A 25269-nucleotide genomic window follows, 5' to 3' on the forward strand; every position below is an offset into this window, starting at 1 on the left:
AATATTGGAGAGCAGAGTCAAGAGTCAATTTTTAGATATGGTTCTGATTTGTTTTCCAGCTCCAGCTTTGGGTTCCGTTCCACTGAGCAGATGAGTTAGCAAATTCAAGAGCAATTGGTTTCCCACCATGACTGTGAGCCACTATGATACTTGGGTGAGCATCACATCAGGTTGTTTGCTGTTAAGTAGCTTAGACCACGAGTTGCTTGGACAGATCTTGGTCATTTTCCCCCAGTCACTCATGTAGCACCTTCTTGCACTAGACAGGCTAACTGTCTGGGGACTGACTCTTCTCCAGATACCAGCCGGGTCACTCCATGCTCTGTACCAACAGCATATGGTGTTTTTGGCAGTAAGGTCTTACCATTAACCTTTGGTGGGTTATCAAGTACTCAGACAGAAATCTGTCTTCTTTTTTTGTTGTTGTTGTTGCTCATTTTTATTTATTTATTTGAGAGTGATAGAGAGAGAAAGAGGCAGAGAGAGAGACAGAGAGAAAGAGAATGGGCATGCCAGGGCCTCCAGCCACTGCAAACAAACTCCAGACACATGTGCCCCTTGTGCATCTGGCTAGCCTGGGTCCTGGGGAATTGAGCCTCGAACGGGGTCCTCAGGCTTCACAGGCAAGCGCTTAGTTGCTAAGCCATCTCTCCAGCCCAGAAATCTGTCTTCTTTTGGGAAATCTTGTAGGTCTCTCTGGTCAACAGCTCATTGTGTATTATATAATTTATATATATATATATATATAATATTATATATTATATAATATTATATAATATTATATATATTAGATTATATATATTTCATAATACAATATATATAATATATAATAATTTTACCTTCAAATAAATCTCTTCTTGATAAAATATAAATTCTATGAAACCTCCTCTTATGTCATATTTAAAACATCTGGAAAGCTTTTAAGTGAGGCGTTTTAAGTTTCTTTTTAGAAAAATAGAATATGAGAAATTTGATGTATGTCCAAATTTAAAATGGAAGGTGTAATGACAAGAATAAGGGTTGATATTTTTACAGCACTGATTAAATATAATGTACTATTCTAAGCCTGTGTTTTGCCAATTTGATCCTCATGACAGCCCTTTAGAAAGGAACTGCTTTCACTCCCTTTAAAGATAAAAATATTGAAGCCCTGTACTACACATGAACTAAAAATGTCAGTTCACATCCTCAAGTGAATAAAAAAATAAATATCTTTACTCATGCCCATCTTCATTTCCCCATGGCCAAAGTTTCTTTTGATTACAAGCTTCCACTCTTCCAGGTGGGAGAGACCTAAAGAGAGTCAGAGACAAGACTCCCTTTCCGCTGCTCGTGGGACACAGCCATCTCTGTTGTCCCGGACACTGGTGGGGGAGGCAGCAGGGGACAGGGAGTCTCACTGGCTGTCATCTTGAGGTGACCTCGGCATCCGCTGAGACGTGCATGCACCCATCTGACCCTCAGCCATCGCCGTCTCTGGACCATCGCAGCCTGTCATGGACACTGTCACATCCAGTCTTCCCTGCCTCCTGGGAGACATGCTACAGCTAAGCCCCCAGGGAACTTGCATGGCCATGCTGATGTCCAGTTACCACAGCCCTTGTGAACTTTTCCACTCAGCCACTGCATATCAATCCAGGCTGCAGAACAGTGTGTGGGTCCTGCCACATGACCCCGGGCCACCCCGTTCCACGCTCCAACCTAAGAAATGTGTGGCTTTTCCAGATAGGGATTCCACCCAGGAGTAAAAGGCCTTTCTTGCTCCCTTTGTGGCCCAAGTCGCTGGTCCAGTCTGTGACCAGCAAAGCCTAATGCTTCTGTCTTCCTAGATTACAAACTTGTTAGGAAATGTCATATGTAAGCTTTTGAAAAATCATACTCCAAGGATTTGGCTCCATTGTTATCTGCAAACTTCTCAGCCATCCCTTTTAAACAGTGGGAGCAGGAAAGGGGAGCAGAGAGGGCAAGGAATTCAAGAGAAGAAAGACTGTTAATACCCCCACAGTAGTTTTCCAACACTGGCTCGGCATTTACTAATCCACAAAAATTAGATAACCAGAGCTGGAGAGATGGCTTAGCGGTTAAGTGCTTGCCTGTGAAGCCTAAGAACCCCAGTTCGAGGCTCAATTCCCCAGGACCCACGTTAGCCAGATGCACAAGGGGGTGCACATGTTTGGAGTTTGTTTTCAGTGGCTGGAGGTCCTGGCGCACCCATTCTCTGTCTATCTGCCTCTTTCTCTCTCTGTCTGTCACTCTCAAATAAATTTTAAAAAATGAACAACAAAATTTTTTTAATTAGATAAGCAGTTCTTACTTATGAGTATGATGGTGATAATATATTTAAGTAGAAGTAGAAGGCTATTTGAAGTATATTCAAGGACTCTTTTTTTTTTATTTTTGGTTTTTTTTTTTTTTATTTTTTGAGGTAGGGTCTCACTCTAGCCCAGGCTGACCTGTAATTCACTATGTAGTCTCAGGGTGGCCTCGAACTCACGGTGATCCTCCTACCTCTGCCTCCCAAGTGCTGGGATTAAAGGCGTGCACCACCACGCCCAGCTGTTCTCTTTTAATTTTTAATTGATCCTGCATTTAAAATTCTGGAACACTAACTATGCCGTAGTTTCCTAAATGAGCTTCTTACATAGTGCTTTCCCAGTGATGTACAAACCAGGTGCTCTCATTTCTGGATGCCCTATTGAAGTAGAAAGACAGAGAATGGGTGCACCAGGGCCTCCAGCTACTGCAAACAAACTCCAGATGCATGTACCACCTTGTGCATCTGGCTTTACCTGGGTACTGGGGAATCAAACCTGGATTCTCTGGCTTTGCCGGAAAGCACTTTAACCGCTGAGCCTTCTCTCCAGCTGCCATTTTATCTTTCCTTAAGGTGAAAAACAAAGGAGAGAGCTGTGGAGATGGCTCAGTGAATAAAGAGCTCACTGCATCACTCTTAGCTCCTGAGTTCGGATGCACCCAGGAGCCAGAAACCCTGGAGGGCTTCTGTGATCCCTGTACACTCACAGAACCCACCAGGGAAGTTGTGCCCGTAGAGTCTCCTGGAAGCCAGTGGAGGGAGCAGTGAACACAATGGGCTACAGACACTGCTGAGCCCACATGCCCCAAAAGACGTCGAGGGCAAGGACCCACCTGATCAGTGTCCTCTGACTTCCACATGTAAGCTGTGGCACATGTGTGCCCTCACTCACACACGCAAATGCACACACACACTCACACACAAACACACACTAGATGATAGATAGATAGATTACATAAATAAATAGGTATACATAGATAAATGTTTAAAAGACAAAAGCAGAATAGGTCATGATTCTGTGCACATACACAATCTGCATAACATGCAATTCTGTTTCCTTGTTCATGTTGCTCTTGCTGGAGCAATGGGGGTTGCTTCTGGGCCTGGCAAAGGCAAGTGCTCGACCACGGAGCTGTATCCCCAGCCAGCCCTTGTAAAATGTGTTATGTTCATATAGACCACATTACCCTCTCCCAAAACACTCCCACTTCTGCGGAGCCCCTTCTCCCCCTCCCACTGTGTAACAGTGGATAACTCACTGAAAAGAATGACTCTCCCCCAGCCAGCAACCATGAACTGCCCATAGTTCCTCAGAGAGGGTGGGGCTTCATGAACCCCTCCCCATCCACAGCAGAATGTTGACCGGCTCTATTCTGCAGTGTCAGGATGGAATGTGTAGTCGATGGATCATAGACCAAATGGGCTTTACAGACATCTCTGTTTATGGTTTTCAGGATGACCTGTCTGGTGATGACAGTGGTGAATTGAAGTCACCCACTATTATTGTGTTGGAATTAATGTGCGTTTTTCCATCAAGCTGCATTTGTTTTGGATTCTTTTTTCTTAATTTATTTATTTATTTATTTGAGAGCGACAGACACAGAGAGAAAGACAGATAGAGGGAGAGAGAGAGAATGGGCGCGCCAGGGCTTCCAGCCTCTGCAAACAAACTCCAGACGCGTGCGCCCCCTTGTGCATCTGGCTAATGTGGGACCTGGGGAACCGAGCCTCGAACCGGGATCCTTAGGCTTCACAGGCAAGTGCTTAACCGCTAAGCCATCTCTCCAGCCCTGTTTTGGATTCTTAAAATGCCTTATTTGTTAGCAGGACATGGTGGCACACACCTTTAACCCCAGCACTTGGGAGGCAGAGGTAGGAGGATCACTGTGAGTTCAAGGCCACCCTGATACTACATAGTTAATTTCAGGTCAGCCTGGACTAGAGGGAAACACTACCTCATAAAACCAAAAAAAAAAGAAGATGAAGAAGTCTTATTTGTTTATTTAAGAGAGGGACGGGGGGTACAGATAGAGAATGGGCACTCCAGGGCCTCTAGCCATTGCAAATGAACTCAAGATGAATGTGCCACCTTCTGTATCTGGCTTACATGGGTACTGAGGAATCGAATATGAGTCCTTACACTTCACAAGCAAGTGCTTTAACCACTAAGCCATCTCTCCAGCCCTAGGCATTTGGTCGTATGAAAGCACTTGTGCTTAGCTCACATATTGCAATGCCTCCTTGATGGACCAGATCCTTAGTCTGGAGTGGCCTTCTTAGCCTCCTCTGGCTGGCTTTGGCTTGAAGTATGGTTGATGAGACGTCAAGACACCTACAGCTAGCTACTTGCTCCCATCCATCTTTTTCCCCTGACATTGCATCCATCTTTGATGGAGAGTTGTTGGGGATTTTTGGAGGCAGCAAATACATGGATCCTGTCTTTAAATCCAACCTGCTGATCGATGTATTTTGATTGAGGAAGTGAGGTCACTGATATTGAGAGGTATAATTCGAAGGTGTCCATCAGTGCCTGCCAGCGGGTTGATTCGGACTGGATGTTCTCACCCTCATTTGCTTGACTACTGTCCCAGCGTGGTTTTCTCTTTGCTACAGCCTCGTGGATACTTCACATGGAAGGATTCCTTCAAGTGTCCCTCTTTCAGAGATGGCTTAGTGGTCATGCATGTCTTTAAGCTGTGTTTAGCATGGAAAATGTCTCCTTCCACTTCAATTATGGCAAATAAATGTATGAAGTAAAGAACTACAACAGCTACCCTCTCCTTGCTAGGACAAAACGCTGGAGCAGAAGCAGCGCATGGGAGGAAAGGATTTATTTCAGGCTGACAGTGTCGAGGGAAAGTTCCACTGCAGAGCAGGCACCTGGGGCATCACCACTTTATATGTCAGCAGTGGAGAGGGAGCAGCCAAGGCTGGTTAGCCCTGAGCACCCAGTGGGCTGGGATGACAGACCCCAAGGCCCAGCCCGAGGGACACACCTCCTCCAGCAAGGCTCTGCCTCCCAAAAGACTCCAGTTGGCAACTCAGTAGGAGCCTTAATCATAAACCCTGGAGGTTATGCGGCACATTTTACACTCAAACCACCACAAGGAATGTGGGCTGGCAGCTGTCCTTCAGAACTTGAAATCCATCACTTTATGCTCTGCCGGCCATTAAGGTTTCTGTTGAGAAGTCTGTTGCTATTCTGATGAACCTACCTTTATGTGTGATTTGGTGTTTCACTATTTTTCTTTGTTCAACTAAAATATGACATGAGCAGGCTCTTTTCTGTCTTAATGTTCTAAATGCCTTTTATACCAAGATATCTGGGCATGTCTTTCCTTAGATTTGGGAAATTTACTACTATGGTTTTATTAAAGCTGTTTTCTATTCCTTTTGCATGAAATGCTTCTTTCTCTGTGGCCATGATTTGTAGATTTGGTCTTTTCACAGTGTCCCGTAAATCCCAAATGTTATGTGCATACTTTCTGGTTAATTTATCTTTGTCATGTTTGGAATGTTCCAAATTCCTCTATTTTTTCCTAAAGCCCATATATTCTTTCCTCTCCTTGGTCTATTCTATTAGTGAGATTTTTCCATGAAACTTTGTATTTGACTTATTAAATTTCTTTTCTAGTATTTCAGTTAGGTTGGGTTTTTTTTTTTCAGTATTTGTGTCTCTTGATTGAATTCTACTTTCACATCCTGTGTTTACTTTCTTATTTCATCAAGATGTTTGTGTCCTCTTGGACTTATTCAGGAGTTTATTTGTATCCTTTTTGATTTCTTATAATTTCTTATTTCTTATTCTTTCAAATTTTTGTCATATAATCTCACTCACTTGCATCGAAGGCCATTACTTCCACACTCAGCTCCATAAAAATCAAAGGTTTTTAAGGTAAAAGATTATTTGGTACTAGTAATTTTTTTTGTTTTGTTTTGTTTTGTTTTATTTATTTATTTGAGAGTGACAGAAAGGAAGAAAGAGGCAAAGAGAGAGAATGGGCGCGCCAGGGCTTCCAGCCACTGCAAACGAACTCCAGACGCGTGCGCCCCTTTGTACATCTGGCTAACGTGGGACCTGGGGAACCAAGCCTCGAACCAGGGTCCTTAGGCTTCACAGGCAAGCGCTTAACCCTCTAAGCTGTTTCTCCAGCCCTAGTAATTTTTTTAGGTGTCATGTTGCCTAGGTTTTTCGTATTTCTTGTGGTTTTTACAATGGAACTTGCACATCTGGGTTTAAATTGTTAGGTTTTGGGTTTTTTTTATTTTTGGTTTTTTATGAGAAAGAGTAAGAGAGAGAGTAAGAAATAATTGGTGCACCAGGGCCTCCAATCACTGCAATCAAACTCTAGTTGCATGTGCCACTTTGTGTGTCTGGCTTACATGAGACCTGGAGAGTCAGACATGAGCCCTTAGGTTTCCCAGGCAAGCACTTTAAATACTAAGCCATCTCTCCAGCCCCTTTTTACTTTTTTAGCCATCATTCTTCTTTCAGTGGGAGTGTTTGCAGTGTTCAAAAGGGACTAGGTTGTAGTGGAGTTGAGATGTTCTTTCCCTCTGTAAGACCAGTACTGGGGAGCACCACGCCCATTACTATACTGAGAGAAGCAGTGTCCTAAAAGGAAAATCACTATCAAATGGTAGGCCCATCAAGAAAATAGAGTAACAGTCAAACAGAAGACAAACACCTCTTGAGTGCCGATCATCTTAGGAAGCAAAGGAGCACCGACAGTTCTTGGTGCACTGAGGTTACTTACTGTGGCTGTGAGCAGAAAGGCAGGAAGCAACGTGAAACTAGCGATGATGTCTGGTTTGAAGAAAAGCATTCATGAGGGAAAAGTAAGTAGAAAGGGTAACGGTACAGACAAATGGAGAGGGCATGAGGTACTTTTGGCTAAAAGGAGAACAAAAACAGAGAGGTCAAGAATGCAATTAGATAACCAAAAATAGTGCTGGCTTTCAAGAGGCTGAGACACGGAGACCCGACAAACCAGGTCAGGCAATGTTCTCCGAGAAAGTCTATAAAGAGGAAAAGGAAGAAAAGAGAGAGAAAGGAAGAGGTAAAGAGGGGACAAGAACAGAGGAGAACAAACTAGCTTGCAAAATTGGCATTGGACATTAGTTAAAGGAGGAATAAATGTCAACGAAAGACAGCTGGCTTGGGGTATTCGGTATGAATGCAGTCTGGCCTGCTTGGTTCCTAATTCCAAGTCTAGTTTCTATGACAAGTCTCAACTTACCACTTTTATTTGATCATAAAGGAAACTAAGTTTCCTGTGACATATATTGAAGAGCTCCATTCATCATCCGTTCAGCAAATATGCATTAAGCCCAAGCAAGAAGAAAGGCTAGGTTTCTCTTGGTTCATGTTTTTAATTTAATTTACTAAATCATTATTTTTTATTTTTATTTTATTTTTTACCTTATAAAACTTTGATTTTTATGGAGCTGAGCATGGAAGCCATGGCCTTGCACATGCTAGGCAAGTGCTCTACCAGTGAGCTTTATTCCTGCCCTTAAAACTCTTGTTTGGTGGCTTAAGAGATTGCTTAGTGGTTAAGGCACTTGCCTACAAAACCAAAGGACCCACGTTTGATTCCCCAGTACACACATAAAGCCAGACACACAAGGTGATACATGCATCTAGAGTTTGTTTGCAGTGGTTAGAAGCCCTGGTGCATCCATTCTTTATATATCTGCCTCTTTCTTTCTTTCCCTCTCTCATTCTCTTTCCAATGAATGAATAAAATAAAATAAATAAAACAAATTATTTTTTTTAAAAAACTTTTGTTTGTAATGTGAAGTGCTCATTAGATTACCCTAGGTTATCTCAAGAAAAATCAGAGTATCAAAATCTAGGAAGAAGTGCTTAAAGTATGAAAACCCTCTTATATCCTTAAAATATCAGGCATACAGGATTTAAGATACAGAAACACATACACCAAAAGCTGTTTCCTTAAAAATGCTAAGTTTCCAGCTTTGCAGTTCTGGCTACATTCCCCATGTTCTATGTGCCTGCCTTTTGGCGGAAGGAGGTAAAAGATGGGAAGAAGAAACACTTTGCAGGACAGGAGGAAGGGGGACCTAATCACTCAAAAGCTTGTTTATTTGAATATTTTTCTCCTTTTAAAAAGAAACTTCCACAAAACACATGTGCTCTGACATCAGGAAATACAAGCAAGCTTGTACTGTTTCTATTAATCAGAATTCCCAGCTTCCACTCGGACAGGCGCTCTCTTTCCTTTCACTTCTCCACTGCTATTCTCTCTCTCCCTCTCTCTCTCTCTCTCTCTCTCTCTCTCTCTCTCTCTCTCTCTCTCTCATCTGTGTGTGTGTGAGAGAGAGAAGCATGTGAGCAGAAAATGAGCAAGAGAGGGGGAAGAAGAAAGAGCAAATAAAAACCATAAGCAAAGAAACCATTTGAATCTGTTAGACAAAAATACTATACCTAGAGCTACCTGTATCATATCCCTTAAACAACAGAAGGGCAAGACAGCAACAGTGTAAGAAAAGGAGCAGGAAAGGGAGCAGACCCATGTTTTTAAACATGTGTCACGTTGCAATGGTCTATCTGTGAAAGCTGAGTTGAATATGGGACCTGCTCAGGAGGCAGAGTGAAAGAACATCACATCCTCCGTCAGTCACTCAGCCATGGTCCAGGTGAGCCACCACACATCACAGCCCTGTGCTCGGGAAGACCACCGCCTCACCTGATCCACCTACTGCTTCTGAAGCTCCATGCCAAGGTGTAAACTTGAACATGAGTGAAGTACGTCTGCTCCTCGCATGGAGTCACGCAAGACCTAATCAGCCTGCACAGGCAAATCCTTGCACCCCTGTGGGGCTCGTTCATCCTCCCAATGGTCTTCTGCAGATGTGCAAAAAAAAAAAAAAGTTATAAGAATAAGCAACTATGGGGACAACAGAGCTCGGAAGGTGGTTCAGGGATAAAGGCACTTACTTGCAAAGCCTTCTGGCCCAGGGTTAATTCCCTAGTACCCATGTCAAGACATTCACACAAAGTACTGTACACATCCAGAGTTTGTTTGCAGTAGCAAGAGACCCTGGCATGACCATATTTTCTATCTTTCCATCTCTTCCTGTCATGCAAATAACTTAAAATATTTAAAATATAAAAAGCAGTATGTAGGCTGGAGATGTTAGCTCGGTGGTGGAGTACTTGTTTAGAATATGGGACACTATTAAATTCCCAGAACCACAAACAAAAGAAGAAAGAAGGCTTAAATATCTTCAGAGCCAAATGACTCATCTACCTCCTTGTTTTATGTATAAATATATAACAATTCATAAGAGAATCCAAAGAATTACTTTGGTCACTTTTTCCAGCAATACTTTGTGATTTGGAATACTTCCACAGATCCTAAGAATGAAAATAATAATGAATTTAAATACCAATGTGTAACAATTTCTGGCACACCCATTCTCAATCTCTCTTTCTCATTTAAAAAAAAAAAAAAGAGTACCAGACGTGGTGGCTCATTCCTTTAATCCCAGCACTTGAGAGGCAGAGGTAGGAGGATCATACCAAGTTCATGGCTGCCCTGAGACTACATAGTGAGTTCCAGTTCAGCCTGGGAGCTAGAGAGAGACCCTAACTCAAAAAAAAAAAAAGTTTAAGGGCTAGAGAGATGGTTTAGTGGTTGAGGTGTTTGCCTGCAAAGCCTAATGACTTGGGGCCAAATTCCCAGAAGCCATGTAAAGCCATATGCACAAGGTGGCACATGCATCTGGAATTCATTTGCAGTGGCTGGAGGCTCTGACACACCCATTCTCTCTGTGTGTCTCTCTTCTCTCTCTCTCTTTCTCTCTCTCTCCTTGCAAATAAATAAAACCCACAAATTTTTTCAAAGAGTTTAATATAAAAATCAGCAACTATAGATGGGAAAACATTTACTCATCCAAAAACTAATCACTTTCAATATCAGGGGACTTTTAAAATAAAAAGAGAAGAAAGGATGGAGAGCCTGATGTCTGCGGTTTCTCTCTTGTTTCCAATGCAATCAACATGGTCACCTGTCAGTGACGACACACCTCCCACATCCATGTCAGTGAGCAAAGAATGTGAGGGGAGTGTCCAAGTGCCACGCGGAGAGCAGCGGCCATCCCTCAGAGTCTCTAAGCGCCTCTGTCTCACGGTGGTCAGAACAGCCTGCGGCAGGATCACCACCGTGCTTGCTAAAGCCTGGAGCGCCCTGCTTGATACAACATGCCCCGCAGACACACTCCCTGGCCTCCATGTGAACCCAGGAAGAAGCCCGCATTTGCAGAAACCGCCCTCCCCCGATGATGCTCATCAAACGAACTTTGAGCCTCACTTATCTTAATTTTATTTATTTATTTGACAGAGAAAGATGGAAGGAGAAAGACAAAATGGTCATGACAGGACCTCCAGCCACTGCAAACGAACTCCAGATGCATGCACCCTCTTGTGCATCATCTGGCTAACGTGGGTCCTGGAGAATCGAACCTGATTCCTTTGGCTTTGCAGGCAAATGCCTTAATAGCTAAGCCATTCCTCCAGCCCCTCCACTCATTTTAGAAGACATTTTCTCCCCAGCACAACAAAATAGATCTGTTCAGTTTTCTTTTGTGACCTGTCTGATGTTTTGTTTTGTTCCATTGTTTAGGAGATAACAACGGGTGGTCTCTGCAGTTGGACAAGTATCTTGCCAGCTACTACAAACTGGCTTCCTCATATCCAGTCAAGGCAGAAACATCTGAATGCTGTAAGTCAACGGATCAATTGAATCCCCTTCTCAGTTAGTTCCCAGTAAGAGGTCACGCTTTTAGAAGTTGGATCCTGAGGCAGGAGAGACGGCTCGCTGGGTTAGAGTACTTCCTGTGCCATCCTGACGTCGGGGTGTGGTCATGCACAACTACGCCCCTCCTGTAAGGAGCCGACACAGGAGAACAGCTGAAGTCGTTGGTCAGCCAGTCTGCCCAGAAACAGCACTTGCAGGTTCCGTGAGAGACTCTCTCAATAACACGGGTGGGAGAGCAATAGAGAACGCCTAACGTTCTTGTCGTGCATCCACGCTTGTGCACGTGGAATGCGTGCATCTGCACACACACATGTATGCCCCACATACACACCTCCACACTATCTCTAGTATACACATATGTGCACAAACATAAAGATTGGATCCAATTTTTTAAAAGATAAATTTGGACTTTCTAGTTGCAAATATTATGATAAAGGCAGGCTTGATTTGAGAATTCTATCTTTAAATGTCTCCGGGATCTTGATTGTGAAAGTAATCAATCAAATCAGATATTTCAAACACAATTAACATCCGTGGTCAGGGTTGCTGTCTTATACAAGGTCCCTTTCCATCATCACCATTAACTCCGATGTAAAGAAAACTGACAAAGATCAAACAGCAAGGCTGGAGAAATGGCTTAGTGGTTAAGCGCTTCCTGTGAAGACTAAGGACTCCAGTTCGAGGCTCAATTCCCCAGGACCCACGTTACCCAGATGCACAAGAGGGCACACGTGTCTGGAGTTCCTTTGCAGTGCCTGGAGACCCTGGTATGCCCATTCTCTCCCTCTCTCTCTCTCTCTCTTTTTCTCTCTCTTTCTCTCTGTCTGTCTGTCTGTCTGTCTGTCTGACTCTCTCAAATAAATAAAAATAAACAAACAAGAATAGAAGAGCAGAGTAGCATTTGCAAGCATAATATCTGGGGTCTAAGCTCCGTTGCAGGGCGATGAAAGCTTTGTTTAATGTAACCTGCTGTGGCGATGGACAGGTACATGCTGGGGACAGACAGACACAACGGATGGTTGGGGAAGAGGATTAACGTCACAATATTTTAGACAGGAGTATTTATAGGAGTAATTTCTTTAAGATAAATATCGATCTTAATAAATTTTGTAAATTCAAGTCTTGGCCTCGGAGCTATAATTTCAACTCTAGTTTGTCAACCTTGATCAAAAAGCAAGAGCTCACACAGGGCGTGGTGGCGCATGCCTTTAATCCCAGCACTCGGGAGGCAGAGGTAGGAGGATCGCCATGAGTTCAAGGCCACCCTGAGACTACAGAGTTAATTCCAGGTCAGCCTGGACCAGAGTGAGACCCTACCTTGAAAAAACCAAAAAAAAAAAAAAAAAAAAAAAAGCAAGGGCTGCGGAGGGGGTGGGGGAGGAACGCTTTGCTATTTCTTTTCCTCTATGTCCTACCACAAGTTGTAAAGTCTGGCCTTTCTGATTGTAAAAATGTTTTGTCACTTTTCAAATGAGACTCTAGGCTACCAATGACCTCCACTGCCAAGGGCACACACACCTCCAATGAGTGTCTTATCAACCAGTCTGAGCATCGTGCCTGCTTCCCAGAGGAGAGTGCCAAATAGCTTCATCATTGAAAACCCAAAAGCTTTCAAAGGAAATAGGCATAATTTACTGATGCAATGAAAATAATAGTGAATTAAGACATTCACCTTAAAATGTAATGTTGTCTTATTTCATTGCATGGCATATTTGTTCACGTCTTAATTTTCGACTGAATCTGTTAACGTCTCACACTATTCCAAAACTGACTTCAGCAACTTGTCATGCAAACATAGCTAATAACAGACTTAAGCCATTAACAAGTTCTAAAGAGCAAAAGTTAAGTGCTGAGTGCAAGAGAATCTTCAGCTGGACACGGTGGCACACACTTGTGATGCCAGAACCACATGCCTGAGACACGTGGACCTTGGGGCCGGCCTAGACTGTACAGCGGGATTCTGTCCCCAAAAGTACTAGAGAGGAAGAAGGAAAGGAGGGAGGGAGCAAGGGAGGGAAGAAAGAAAGAAAAGAATGAGGGGAAGAGAGGGAAGGAGGAATGGAGGGACAGAGAGAGGAGGGAGGAAGGGAGGTCAGACTGACTGAGGATCAGTCATCAGCACATCCAAGATTTGGTTCTCAACTCTGCAGCCATCAGGTCAAAGAGAAAATAGCGGGTTGGGCTGGAGAAATGGCTTAGCGGTTAAGGTGCTTGCCCGCAAAGCATAAGGACCCAATTCGACTCTCCAGGTCCCTCGTAAGCCAGATGCACATGGAGGTACATGCATCTGGAGTTCATTTGCAGTGGCTGGAAACCCTGGTGTGCCCATTCTCACTCTCTCTCTCTCTCTCTCTCCCTCCCTCTCTTCCCTCTCTCTGTCTCTAATAAATAAATAAATATCTAAAAAAAAAAAAAGAAAGAAAATAGTGGGTTATGTAACTTACATATTCTGGTTGATAAAGCAACAAATGAACAAGTAGGGAAAACAGATCAAGTCACCAAGAGAAACCAGTTTTTTTGCCTGAGCTTTGAACTCTGGAAGAAACGTGTCACAGGTCTCGTGACATAATAAGCATGATGGGACACAACAGGGAGAGCTGAGGAGAGGCAAGGAGATGGCTTAGTGGATAAAGCACCGCCGCACAAGCCTGAGGACCAGAGTTCAGATCCCCGACACCCGCATAAGTGCCAGGTGGAAGTGGTGGCCGCCTTTGGTCCCAGCACATGGGAGGCAGAAGCGGGGAACCATCTCTGCAGAAAACTGTCCAGCTAAACTGGTCAAATTAGTGAGCTCTGGGCTCAAGTGGAAAATCCTGAGTCAGTAAAATAAAGAAGACAGAGACTGGAAAGATAGCTCAGCGGTTAGGGCATTTGCCTGCAGAGCTTAATGACTCCAGTTCAATTCCTCAGAACCCATGTAAGCTAGATGCACAAAGTAGCATATGCATCTGGAGTTCATTTGCAGCAGCTAGAGACCCTGGCATGCCCTTTCTCTCTCACTCTCTCTCTCTCCTTACAAATAAATAAATATTTTAAAAATAAAGAGAAAAGCAATAGAGAAAGACATCTGATGTCAACCTCCAGCCTCCAGACACACACACGTGCATGCACACCCTTGCACATGTGCACCCAGATGCACGTACACCACGCGTAAATACACACCCAAAATGAATGAATGATGGAACAATACAGAAGCAATTTTTCCATCAATACTTACAAAATAGCTAATACATAGTTTTTATTAGAATTCTTTAGATACAACAGGGTTGCAATTAATAACTAGACATCTTTTTGAAGCTTGAATGCAGTGCAGAAATAAAATAACAATGCAATTAAAAACACTTGAAGCCGGGTGTGGTGGTGCACGCCTTTAATCCCAGCACTAGGGAGACAGAGGTAGGAGGATCGCTGTGAGTTTGAGGCCACCCTGGGACAACATAGTAAATTCCAGGTCAACCTGAGCCAGAGTGAGACCCTACCTTGAAAAACAAAAAAACACACACACAAAACAAAAAACACTTGAGGGTTAACTTAAAATTCTGTTATACCACTTTATTTATATCAGATTCCTATAGAGGCTTACTAGAAATTAAACTGAAGCTGGGTATAGTGGTACATGCCTTTAATCCCAGCACTGAGAGGCAGAGGAAGAAGAATCAATGTGAGTTCAAAGTCAGTTTAGCCCTACAGAGTGAGTTCCAGGTCAGCCTGGGCTAGACTGAGACCTTACCTCAGAAAGAAAAGAAGAAAAAGAAAATCCAGGTGTGGTGGAACACACCTTTAATCCCAGCACTCAGAAGGCAGAGGTAGGAGGATCTCTGTGCATTTGAGGCCATCCTGAGAATACATAGCGAATTCCAGGTCAGTGTGGCCTAGAATGAGACCCTACCTCGAAAAAGCAAAAAAAAAAAAAAGAAGGAGGAGAAGAAATTAAATTAAAATAGCTTCTTTTTAATATTTTTATTTAATTAGTTTCAAGCCAAGAGATAGAGTGAAATGCAAGAGAAAGAGGATGGGTTACCAGGGCCTGTAGCCACTGTAAATGAACTCCAGATGCATGAGTCACTGTGCATCTGGCTTTATGTGGGTAGTAAGGAATCGAACCCAGATCGTTAGGCTTTGCAGGTAAGCACCTTAACTGCTAAGCCGTCTCTCCAGCCTTAAAACAGTGTCTAATAATTTGGCTAGATGAAAGCATATAGGAATTTATGCTTTGAAAGTCATCTCTTCAGTGCAATATGGTATCCACTATGGTCTCACTACACTGGACCAAAAGCAATTTGAGGGAGGGAGGGTTATGTCTGCTTAGGCAAACAGGAAGTAAGGCCAGGCTGTAATGCTTCAAGACCCTCCCTAGGAACACACCTCCTCTAGCAAGACTCCATCCTCTAAAACTTCCACAACTTTCCCAAACAGTGCCATCAAGCAGGGATTATCCAAACACAATGAGTCTATGGGAGACATCTTACATCATTCAAGCCACCATAAATATCATTTTATTATATCTGTGATCAACTAATGCATGATCAAAGTGTAAATATGAATTGTTTTGGAAAAAATTCGAGGCCACAGGCCTCAATTTAGTTCTGCTTATTTTGTTTTTTTTTTTTTTTGTTGTTGTTGTTGTTTTCCAAGGTAGGGTCTCACTTTAACCCAGGCTGACCTGGAATTCACTATGTAGTCTCAGGGTGGCCTCGAACTCACAAAGATCCTCCTACCTATGCCTCCCTCCACATCCAGCCTAGTTATGCATTATTTTAATCTAATTGAAATTTCCTACATAAAATATTATCCAAATTTTAATTAACTTTTTGTCTTTTTGTTTTTAGGTTTTTTTGAGGCAGGGTGTCACTCTAGCCCAGGCTGGCCTGGGATTCACTATGTAGTCTCACAGTGGCCTTGAACTCACAGAGATCCTCCTACCTCTGCCTCCCAAGTGCTTGGGATTAAAGGCGTGAGCTGCCTCGCCTGGCTTTAATCAACTTTTTACCATAACTGGGTATCTGTGTTATAAGCTCATTTAAAATATAGTCTAGGGCTGGAGAGATGGCTTAGTAGTTAAGGCATTGGCCTGCAAAACTAAAGGATCCTGGTTGGATTCTCCAGGACCCATGTAAGCCAGATGCACAAGGGGGCACACACATCTGGAGTTCATTTGCAGTGGTTGGAGGCCCTGGTGCACCCGTTCTCTCTCTCCCCCTCTTTCTCTATCAAATAAATAAATAAAATATATTTTAAAATAAAATGTAGCCTATAAGTGACAAACTTGAGCCCTTCCTCTGTTGTTAGTTATGTCCCTTTTCAGTCTCTGTTGTAGATTATCTTAATTCAACCGATAGACAATGGTTTTAGAAACACTGGGATTCATGCTGCTCTCGCTTCTTTCTCTCTCATTCCCGGCACTGTTATCTCCCTGGTTCCCCCGACACAGGCATGCACTCACATGGTAGATGGGACCCGGAGGAAGAGGCACAAGCTCGAATCCCTGAGGACAGGGCCCTTCCTCCACCACCCGCAGCCAGCGGTGCTCAGGGCTTACAGAGCTCCGCCTCGGCGCTGAGACCTGCGCTCTCTGGCGGCTGTCCTGCACAGAGCAGAGACTGGGGGCTTGCAAACAGAAGATCCTCAGAGACAGTTGTGTTTCTCCTACAGGGTTTTAAATGAGGTGATATATGAAGCATTGTACATCTGATCTCTCTGAGGAAGTAACTGGGGCCATGTGTGTTCTCAGTATAATGGAGAAGTGGTAGGAGAAGCCACGCCCCTTGGACATTGGGACACAGGTGAACCCCACCTCACCTGACCCTTCAGACCTTGGAGTCCACAGCCTCTGCTCTGTGGATTCAGGCTCCATCCAGAGTGGGATGCCAAAGACAGCACTCCTACTGCTTTCGGCAGCTGTCCCCCTCCCACAGGGCTGGAGCCACGCAGGACAAAAACCCCACGACACTGTGTGTCCCCAGTAGACTTGAGTGCTGAGACTGTCCTGCTTTCAGACTCACAAAATGACCAAAACTACCCCATCCTCCTCTCTTCCCAACATCCTTGAAAATACAATGTACAGAAATATGTCCACTCCCAGAAATGAAGTTTTACTCATTCTTTACCCAAACATACGACAAAGAAAGTTTAATCTTAAAAACCCTTAAGAATTTCTGAATTTTCAGAAGAGGAAGAGGAACAAAAGAGGAAGAAACGGAGGAGGGAAGAGGAAGGAGGAGAAGGAGTGGAGGAGGAATAAAAGGAGGAGGGGAAGTAACTTTCCTTGACTACTCAGTAGAATGCGGGTGCACATGCTTGTAATCCCCACACTGAAAACCAGAGAATAAAGACCACAAGCTCAAGGCCACCCTGGGCTACTTAGGGAAACACTGTGTTTAAAAAAAGTATCACTCTGGCCGGGCATGGTGCCCATGCCTTTAATCCTAGCACTTGGGAGGCAGAGGTAGGAGGATTGCCGTGAGTTCAAGGCCACCCTGAAATTAAATAGTGAATTCCAGGTCAGCCTGAGCTAGAGCAAGACCCTACCTTGAAAAACCAAAAAGAAAAATTATCACTCTGTGTTTACTTCTCCTCTTTATGACTTGCTGACTTAAAGGGATTTATTCATCCACTAAAGGCTTGGCTTACAGTATTAATAAGTACTTTCTTCTCAAATAAGCATTAAACCCCATCGCACATTATCTCATCTCCCTTTAGTGACAATAAAAGGAGATGATTTCATTCATTTCACCGCAAATGAAGAACAGACTGCTACTTCTAAACTGGGCAGGCTGACAACTCTGTTTCCAAGTGTTAATGCTAGCCCAGGGTCATTCACAGGGAACTTACGAACCAGCTTGGGAAACAATTGGAAGCATTGCCCCAATTGCTAAGGCAGGGCATGATAACACTTTCATACTGAGTCTTATATATAGTATATAGTATATATTCTCATAGCATCTCCTTTCTTTCTCTCTGTTTCCCTCCTCGCCCTGGTCCCTCATGTCATCTCTTCTTCCCCTTCCCTTCCCCCTCCCCTGTTCAGTGCTTGGGTCTGTACCCCTGCGTTGCTTTTGCCGAGATCTAGAGCTTGACTGTGACGAAGCCAGTTTACGAGCTGTGCCCTCCGTTTCTTCCAATGTGACTGTGATGTAAGTAAAGAGCGACTCATCCTCACATCTGGAACAGACCTGCAAACCGTACCATGACTGAGACCCTATCTTGATGAAGATGGCATTTCATTGTTCCTGTGCCCACCTGTTTTGTACTTTCTTGTTTATTTTTATTTATTTATTTGAGAGCAACAGACAGAAAGAGAAAGAGGCAGAGAGAAAGAGAGAGAGAGAGAGAATGGGCACGCCAGGGCCTCCAGCAACTGCAAATGAACTCCAGATGTACGCGTCTTCTTGTGCATCTGGCTTACATGGGTCCTGCGGCTTCACAGGCAAGCACTTAACCACTAAGCCATCTCTCCAGCCCTTGTTTTGTACTTTTCAAATGCTAGATCCCACCTTAAATTACTCCATGTAGACAATTCTATGAAGTGTCTAATATTTTATCCAAACAAAAGCTGGGACCCCACTGCATTTGCTGTGGTTAACAGGCTCCTGGTTAGACCACTGCAGACAGCTTTCTTATTACACGGGATTTTTACTTGACACTGACAGAGCTCTTTTAGAATTTATTAGACATCAGTAAGTTTTAATATACTCTCGTGTATAAAAACAAGTAAATTGATTGGATCAGATATTCCCAGAACTCCACATTTAAATTAACTTCTGAATCACATTTTGATCCAAAGATATTGATTTTTTTTTTTCTCCCTGACTAATTCAAATTTCTACTTGTAAAAAAATTAGAAAAGGGCCAGGCATGGTGGCACACGCCTTTAATCCCACCACTGGGGAGGCAGAGGTAGGAGGATCACCGTGGGTTCGAGACCACCCTGAGACTCCATAGTGAACTCCAGGTCAGCCTGGGCTAGAGTGAGACCCTACCTCGAAAAAAAACAAAAACAAACAAAAAAATTAAAAAAGGATTCTTGCAATAAATGACTTGGAGTTCAACCAGACTTCAGCAGCAGGACAGAAAGAGACAGACAGACAGACAGACATGGAAGGTAGAGGGTTCAGTCCAATATGTTTGCTGAGTTGATTGGATTTTGATTGCTTGTTTTGTTGTTTGCTTCATCCAGATATATTAATATCTTGTGACTCTGGCATTTTGGTTTATGTGGATCCAATAAGGATAATCCCCGAGTTTACAAGTGTTGGCAAGTCTTGCCTTTCTCCATATTAGCAATCTTATGGCGTCATCCATTGCATTTGCTGCTGGGACAGAGGTCTGCTAATTTCAAACCTTCCTCAAACCAGACAAATAACACAATGACTCATAGGCTTAGTGCATAAGGAACGACAGTTCCAGCACACGGTCTCCCCAAGTTCACACGGGAGGTTTCTTAGTGCAAGAGTGTTCAGGGGACATCAGCAGAGAACCTTGGGAGGGTGGTCGCCAAAATTTGCTTTCCAAAGGAAGTCGACTTCTGAAAAGGAAAGCTCTCTGGCCTCCCTGTCTTGCCACCTTGCACCTCTTCATCATAAGAATTAGTCATGCTAGAAAAAATGAGGATGATTCCCCCAAAGAAACTGAGGTCTTATTTTTATGAGGTTTTAAGGGTAAGGGATATCCCCCCATTTGTGAACCCCAACTTTTGAAACTTCTCGTTTCAAGAAAGAATTGAGGAATCAGAATGCAGGAAAGGGTAAATTATTAAATATGCAGTTTCTTTAGGGAAAATTAGTATCCAGGGGAAGTGCACACCCGCATGTTCACACACACACACACACACACACACACACACACACACACACACACTTGTAGAATGCAGGACCTGAAGGACCATGCAGGAAGAGGATTAGGGAGCAGAGAGGAGACTGAAGGGGACATTTCCAGGGAAATTGGAAAAGGACCAGAACTCAGGCTGGGATGGGGAAAGGACTTACCAAAACAGGACATGGATTTTCAGCAGTCAGGAGTTAAAAATGAGTAGACAAGACCCCTTACCCACATGGCAAGTGCTCTTCAAAACTCACTGGGGTGGGCTTTCCTGTCAGGCCCAGGTGGGTAAGGGAGAGAAAGCTGATTGGTTCTTGGATTTAAGGGGCTGGCTCAGGTGTGCTCCCTCGGGGAAGCAGGAGGGGCGCTGTTGCTGAATAGTTGTTTGTAGCAATGGTGGGTGAGGCTGGTTCAGAGGCCAAGTACCAGCTTGGTCTCCTTCACCAGGACAAGCGAAGTGGCATCTCCTCGTTCCTTCTCTTTGGTCCTTTGTCCCTGACTACCTATTCAAAAGCACTACCTTGCTCCTATTTCTCCTACGTTATGAAGAGTTTCTGAGATTTAAATGTTAACTGTAAGATTGGGTTAAAAAAAGAGAGATTTTCATTCTATTTTCAGGGAAAAAAAAAATCATTATCACCCCCACTACGAATATCAAATTACTGGAAAGTCCAAATGAAAGACTATCCTGACACTGTGAACCTCACTTTTCATTTTCCTACGAGATTTAAAGCCATTCATCAACAATCCAACTAAGCTTTGTGAAAGGAACAAAAGGAGAAAGCCGGAAGTGGCCCAAAGGGTGAATCATTTAGTTAATTCTGATTCAACGTTTTAAAATGTCCCATGCATACATACACACACACATACATACATACACATGCATACATACATAGACACACATACATACATACATACATACATACACACACATACATACATACATACATCCCTGGGGAAGAAGGAGGAAGGAAGGAAGGAACAAAAGAAAGAGGTAAGAAAAGGGAAGGAAAAAGGAAAGAGGGAGGAGAAGGAGGGAAGAGAGGGAGGAAGGAAGGCCTGGTATGGTGGCGCACACCTTTAATCCCAGCACTCGGGAGGCAGAGATAGGACCATAGCCGTGGGTTCGAGGATAGCCTGACACTATGGAGAGAGTCCTAGGTCAGCCTGGGCTAGAGTGAGATCCTACCTCGAAAACAAGAAAAAAGAAAAGAAAAAGATTCAAAAGAAAGGAGGGAGGGAGAGAGGGAGGAAAAGTGAAATAAAAAAGAAAACTAGACAAAGGAAAAGAGAGATGAAAATGCAGGTAGTTACAGCCATATGGCATTCCCTTGTACTTTGGGTTGACCCACTTGACTGCAATTGTACGTTTGTGCTTTTCTCAGCACAGTGTTAGCTCAGCGCCGCACCTCATTCCCGCCTGTTCGTTCAGTTCCAGAGGGAGAAAAGACTTTACTGTGGGCTTTACTGTAAATGCGCTAAAAGGCTAAACATCAAATTTCATTACTGAGTTGAAACTATATAGGGAAATGTCAGAAATGGACTGAAGCAAATTAAGTAAAGTATCAAAGAAGCCAAAAAATCCAGGTAATGTTTACTGAAGCGGATATTTTTAATATTTCACATAAATGTCAAAGGCAAGCATGGACAGTTATTAATTATTTATACTGTTCGGGCTCACTAAACGTTAGCTTTGAGGGTTGACTTTCATATCCTTGAACTTAACACTGAAATGATATGATATAATAATAATAACAGCTTGCTTTGTAAAGCCAGAGATAGCTTTGATGAGGATGATAAAACTAGACCTTTTCTCTATCACATAATGTATGCACATGTCTTTGAGAAAAGCCAAACTTGGATTACCTGATTTTAAAATATTTAAAAAGTATTTGGGCCTGAGCTAGCGTGAGACACTATCTCGGCAAAACAAAAACAAGAAACAAACAAAAAAGCATTTGGGCCGGGCAAGGTGGCACACGCCTTTAATCCCAGCAGTTCCCAGCACTCAGGAGGCAGAGGCAGGAGGATCACCATAAGTTCAAGGCCACCCTGAGACTCCATAGTGAATTCCAGGTCAGTCTGGGCTAGAGTGAGACCCTACCTCGAAAAATCAAAAAAAAAAGTACTTGGTTTTGTACTAGTCAACAATGCTGTGTCAATAGGACATTTTGAAAATATAAATGATGCCGTTTGTGAAAATGGTATCATTTAGAAAGGAGCTGTCTATAAATCCTAGATGCTTTGTATTAATAAGGACCCAACTTTACAAGAAACATTTCTGACAAGTCCTTAAAAAAACTTCCTTCTTGGTAGAGTCACCAGCCCCACTCAAGCTCAATTGGTGCCTATTCTTAGGGGGAGGGGTTCTCTCACTGGACTTTATTTTCTCCTCTTAAATACATTAAACCTGCTTCCTTGTATGATCTTTGAGGTCCTAAATCCTTTCTCCTTGAAAAGGGGGAATGTCAGAATTTCCATAGGGACCTGCAACCACGTTTGCTATATGTCTTCAAAATCTCTAACACACTGCACTAAGCTGTAACAAAGTCACTTGGAAATGAATGTATAAGAAAACCAACAATGAAAATAAGCCAGTTGAGCTGGGCATGGTGACACATGCCTTTAATCCCAGCACTCAGGAGGCAGAGGTAGGAGGATTTCTGGGAATTTAAGGCCAGCCTGGGACTTCAGAGTGAGTTCCAGGTCAGCCTGGGCTAGAGTGAGACCCTATCTTGGAGAAAAAAAAAAAGAAGGAAGGAAGGAAAGAAAGAAAGAAAAGAAGGTAATTGCTGTTTCATCCTTGGGCTGTGTGACTGAGGGAATTCTCTAATCTGTAGATGACGTAGGTATCATTTGTCATCTAGATAAAGTATAAGATTAAGGGCTGAGATAGTGTCTTCCAAAATACAGATGGTAAGCACTTAACTCACAGTTGTTGAGAAAAGGAATGAATAAACACACTTAAGAGCACATTAAACTTTCATCTACATCAGTAAACCCAAATATTTAACAATTCATCTTTATTTAATATAAACAATAAAACTGGATATAAGGCAGGACTTCATTTGGAAGCCCAGATGGAGCATTAATAGAAAAGGGTTCTCAGCTAGGAAAAAGTAGGAAGAAATGTACTGACCACTCAGCAGCTGGGACAGACTTCCAGAGAGGGTACTAAGCAGCCTTCAACAGTCATTCATTTAAAAAGTATCACTGGGAAAAGCCAGGTGTGGTGGTGCACGCCTTTAATCCCAGCACTCAGGAGGCAGAGGTAGGAGGATCACCATGAGTTTGAGACCACCCTGACAGTACATAGTGAATTCTAGGTCAGCCTGAGCTACAGTGAGACCCTACCTCAAAAAAACCAAATAAATAAATAAAAATAAAAAGTATTCCTGGGGCTGGGGAGAGGGCTTAGCAGTTAAAGGCACTTAGTTACAAAGCCTACCCTTAGGGGGTTCATTGCCCCAGTACCCATGTCAAACCAGATGCACAAAGTGACTCATGTGTCAGGAGTTGATATGAAGTGGCAAGAAACCCTTGCCTGCTCATTCTCCATCTCTTCATCCCCACCCCATTCTGTATTTCTCTCAAATAAGTATAAATATTTTTTAAATTGCATTGGGGGATGGAGAGATGGCTTAGTTGTTAAGGCATTTGCCTGCAAAGTCAAAGAACCCAGGTTTGATTTCCTAGTGCCCATATAAGGCAGATGCACAAGGTGGCACATGCATCTGGAGTTTGTTTGCAGTGGCACACCCATTCTCTACCTGCCTCTTTCTCTTTAAAAAAAAATAATAATAATAAATAATAAATAAAAATAACATTGGAGCTGGAGAGATGGCTCAGGCTCAGCAGTTAATGGTGCTTGCTTGCAATGCCTGAAGACCCAGGTTCGATTCCCCAGTACCCACGTAAAGCCAGATGCACAAAAGCAGTGCATGCATCTGGAGTTCATGTGTGTGGCCAGAGGCCCTTGTGCTTCCATTCTCCCTTTCTTTCTCTCTCTCTCTCTCTCTCTCTCTCTCTCTCTCTCTCTCTCTTTCTCTCTCTCTCTTGTTCGCCCTTCCTCTTTTTCTCTATCTCCCTCCATCTCTGTTTGCAAATAAATAAAAATATCACTAAGCCCAGACTACAATAATCACAGCTTATAGTTATTTGTGTTATAACCTAAAAGTAAAGAAATAGAGGATAAAAGCAAAAATCCTTAAGAACCAAACTTTACATTTATTTCAGGTCCCTTCAGTGGAACCACATAAGAAAACTTCCTCCCAGTGGCTTCAGGAAATACCACGCTCTCCAGAAACTGTAAGAGAAACTTTCATTCATGCAAGTAAAATTATCCAGCATTTTCTAGTATACCCGTTTCTTACCACTTCTATACCAACCAACACAATGCCACTGTGTCTAATCCTTCCTCCAGGAATTCTTTAGCTGTTAGCTGGAGACTTGCAGGGAACACTCCCATGTAATTCTAGAAGAATCCCAGATAACCATCCGTACATACACGTGCTGTGGACCCTCCACCACAGTCCCCTGAATGGTAATGTGTCTGTCTTCATCCCCAGCGTGATTCAGCTCAATGCCCTTCTTAGAGAAAGATGTGGTGAGCTCAGACAGATGGAGCATCGCAGCCAGATGCGGGCTGAGGGTGGGGCTCCATAGCAGAGCCCCTGCCCTGCTCTTGCAAAGTCCTCAGCACCCCACAAGTACAAGGGGCAAGACAAGGCCGTGCGGCCGGCGTGGTCTTCTGTATGTTTTCAAACTTAGTCTCTGTTAAGACAGTAAGTCGCTGTGGTGTGAAACTCCAGAATCTATCGTTTGGGGTCTGGACCCCGTTCTCACACCTATGTGCCTTGGTAAGTATTTACAGTGCTTTCTCTTCAGGTTAGTGTCACGGATGTGCCCTCAAAAGCTACAGAGGCCCCGCTGATGTCTATCTGTGGTTGCCATAATTGATATCATGAGGTATTTCATCCTTAAACCGTGCTATCCAGATGTCTCTGAAGTTCTTGGTGCATGTTCATACATAGGGGATTGTCTTTTGTTAGTATTGTTGTTATTTTGAGGCAGGGTCTCACTCCAGCCCAGGCTGACCTGTAACTCACTCTGTAGCCCCAGGCTGTCTTTGAACTCATAGAGCCCTCTACCCCAGCCTCCCAAGTGCTGGGACTAAAGGCATGTGCCACCCTGTCTGGATTTTCATTCTTTTAACTTTTTCATTGACATCTTTCCTAATTATAGACAATAAACCATGAAAATCCCCTCCCCTCCCCCACTTTCTCCTTCACATATCCACTCTCCATCATATCCCCTCCCCCTCTCAATTGGTCTCTTATTTTGATGTCATCTTTT

General features: G+C 43.3%; 1 protein-coding gene across 1 annotated transcript in view; it reads left to right on the forward strand.

The window, feature by feature from the left end:
• Nucleotides 1-25269, forward strand: part of Rxfp1 (relaxin family peptide receptor 1) — a 99462-nt gene that overhangs the window by 37453 nt on the left and 36740 nt on the right. The window contains exons 4-6 of the mRNA XM_045131103.1: nt 10963-11061; nt 18125-18230; nt 24151-24222. Coding sequence (XP_044987038.1) covers nt 10963-11061; nt 18125-18230; nt 24151-24222 — 277 coding nt within the window. The remainder of the gene's footprint in view (nt 1-10962; nt 11062-18124; nt 18231-24150; nt 24223-25269) is intronic.

The sequence above is a fragment of the Jaculus jaculus genome, chromosome 12 (assembly GCF_020740685.1).
Source record: "Jaculus jaculus isolate mJacJac1 chromosome 12, mJacJac1.mat.Y.cur, whole genome shotgun sequence".
NCBI lineage: Eukaryota > Metazoa > Chordata > Mammalia > Rodentia > Dipodidae > Jaculus > Jaculus jaculus.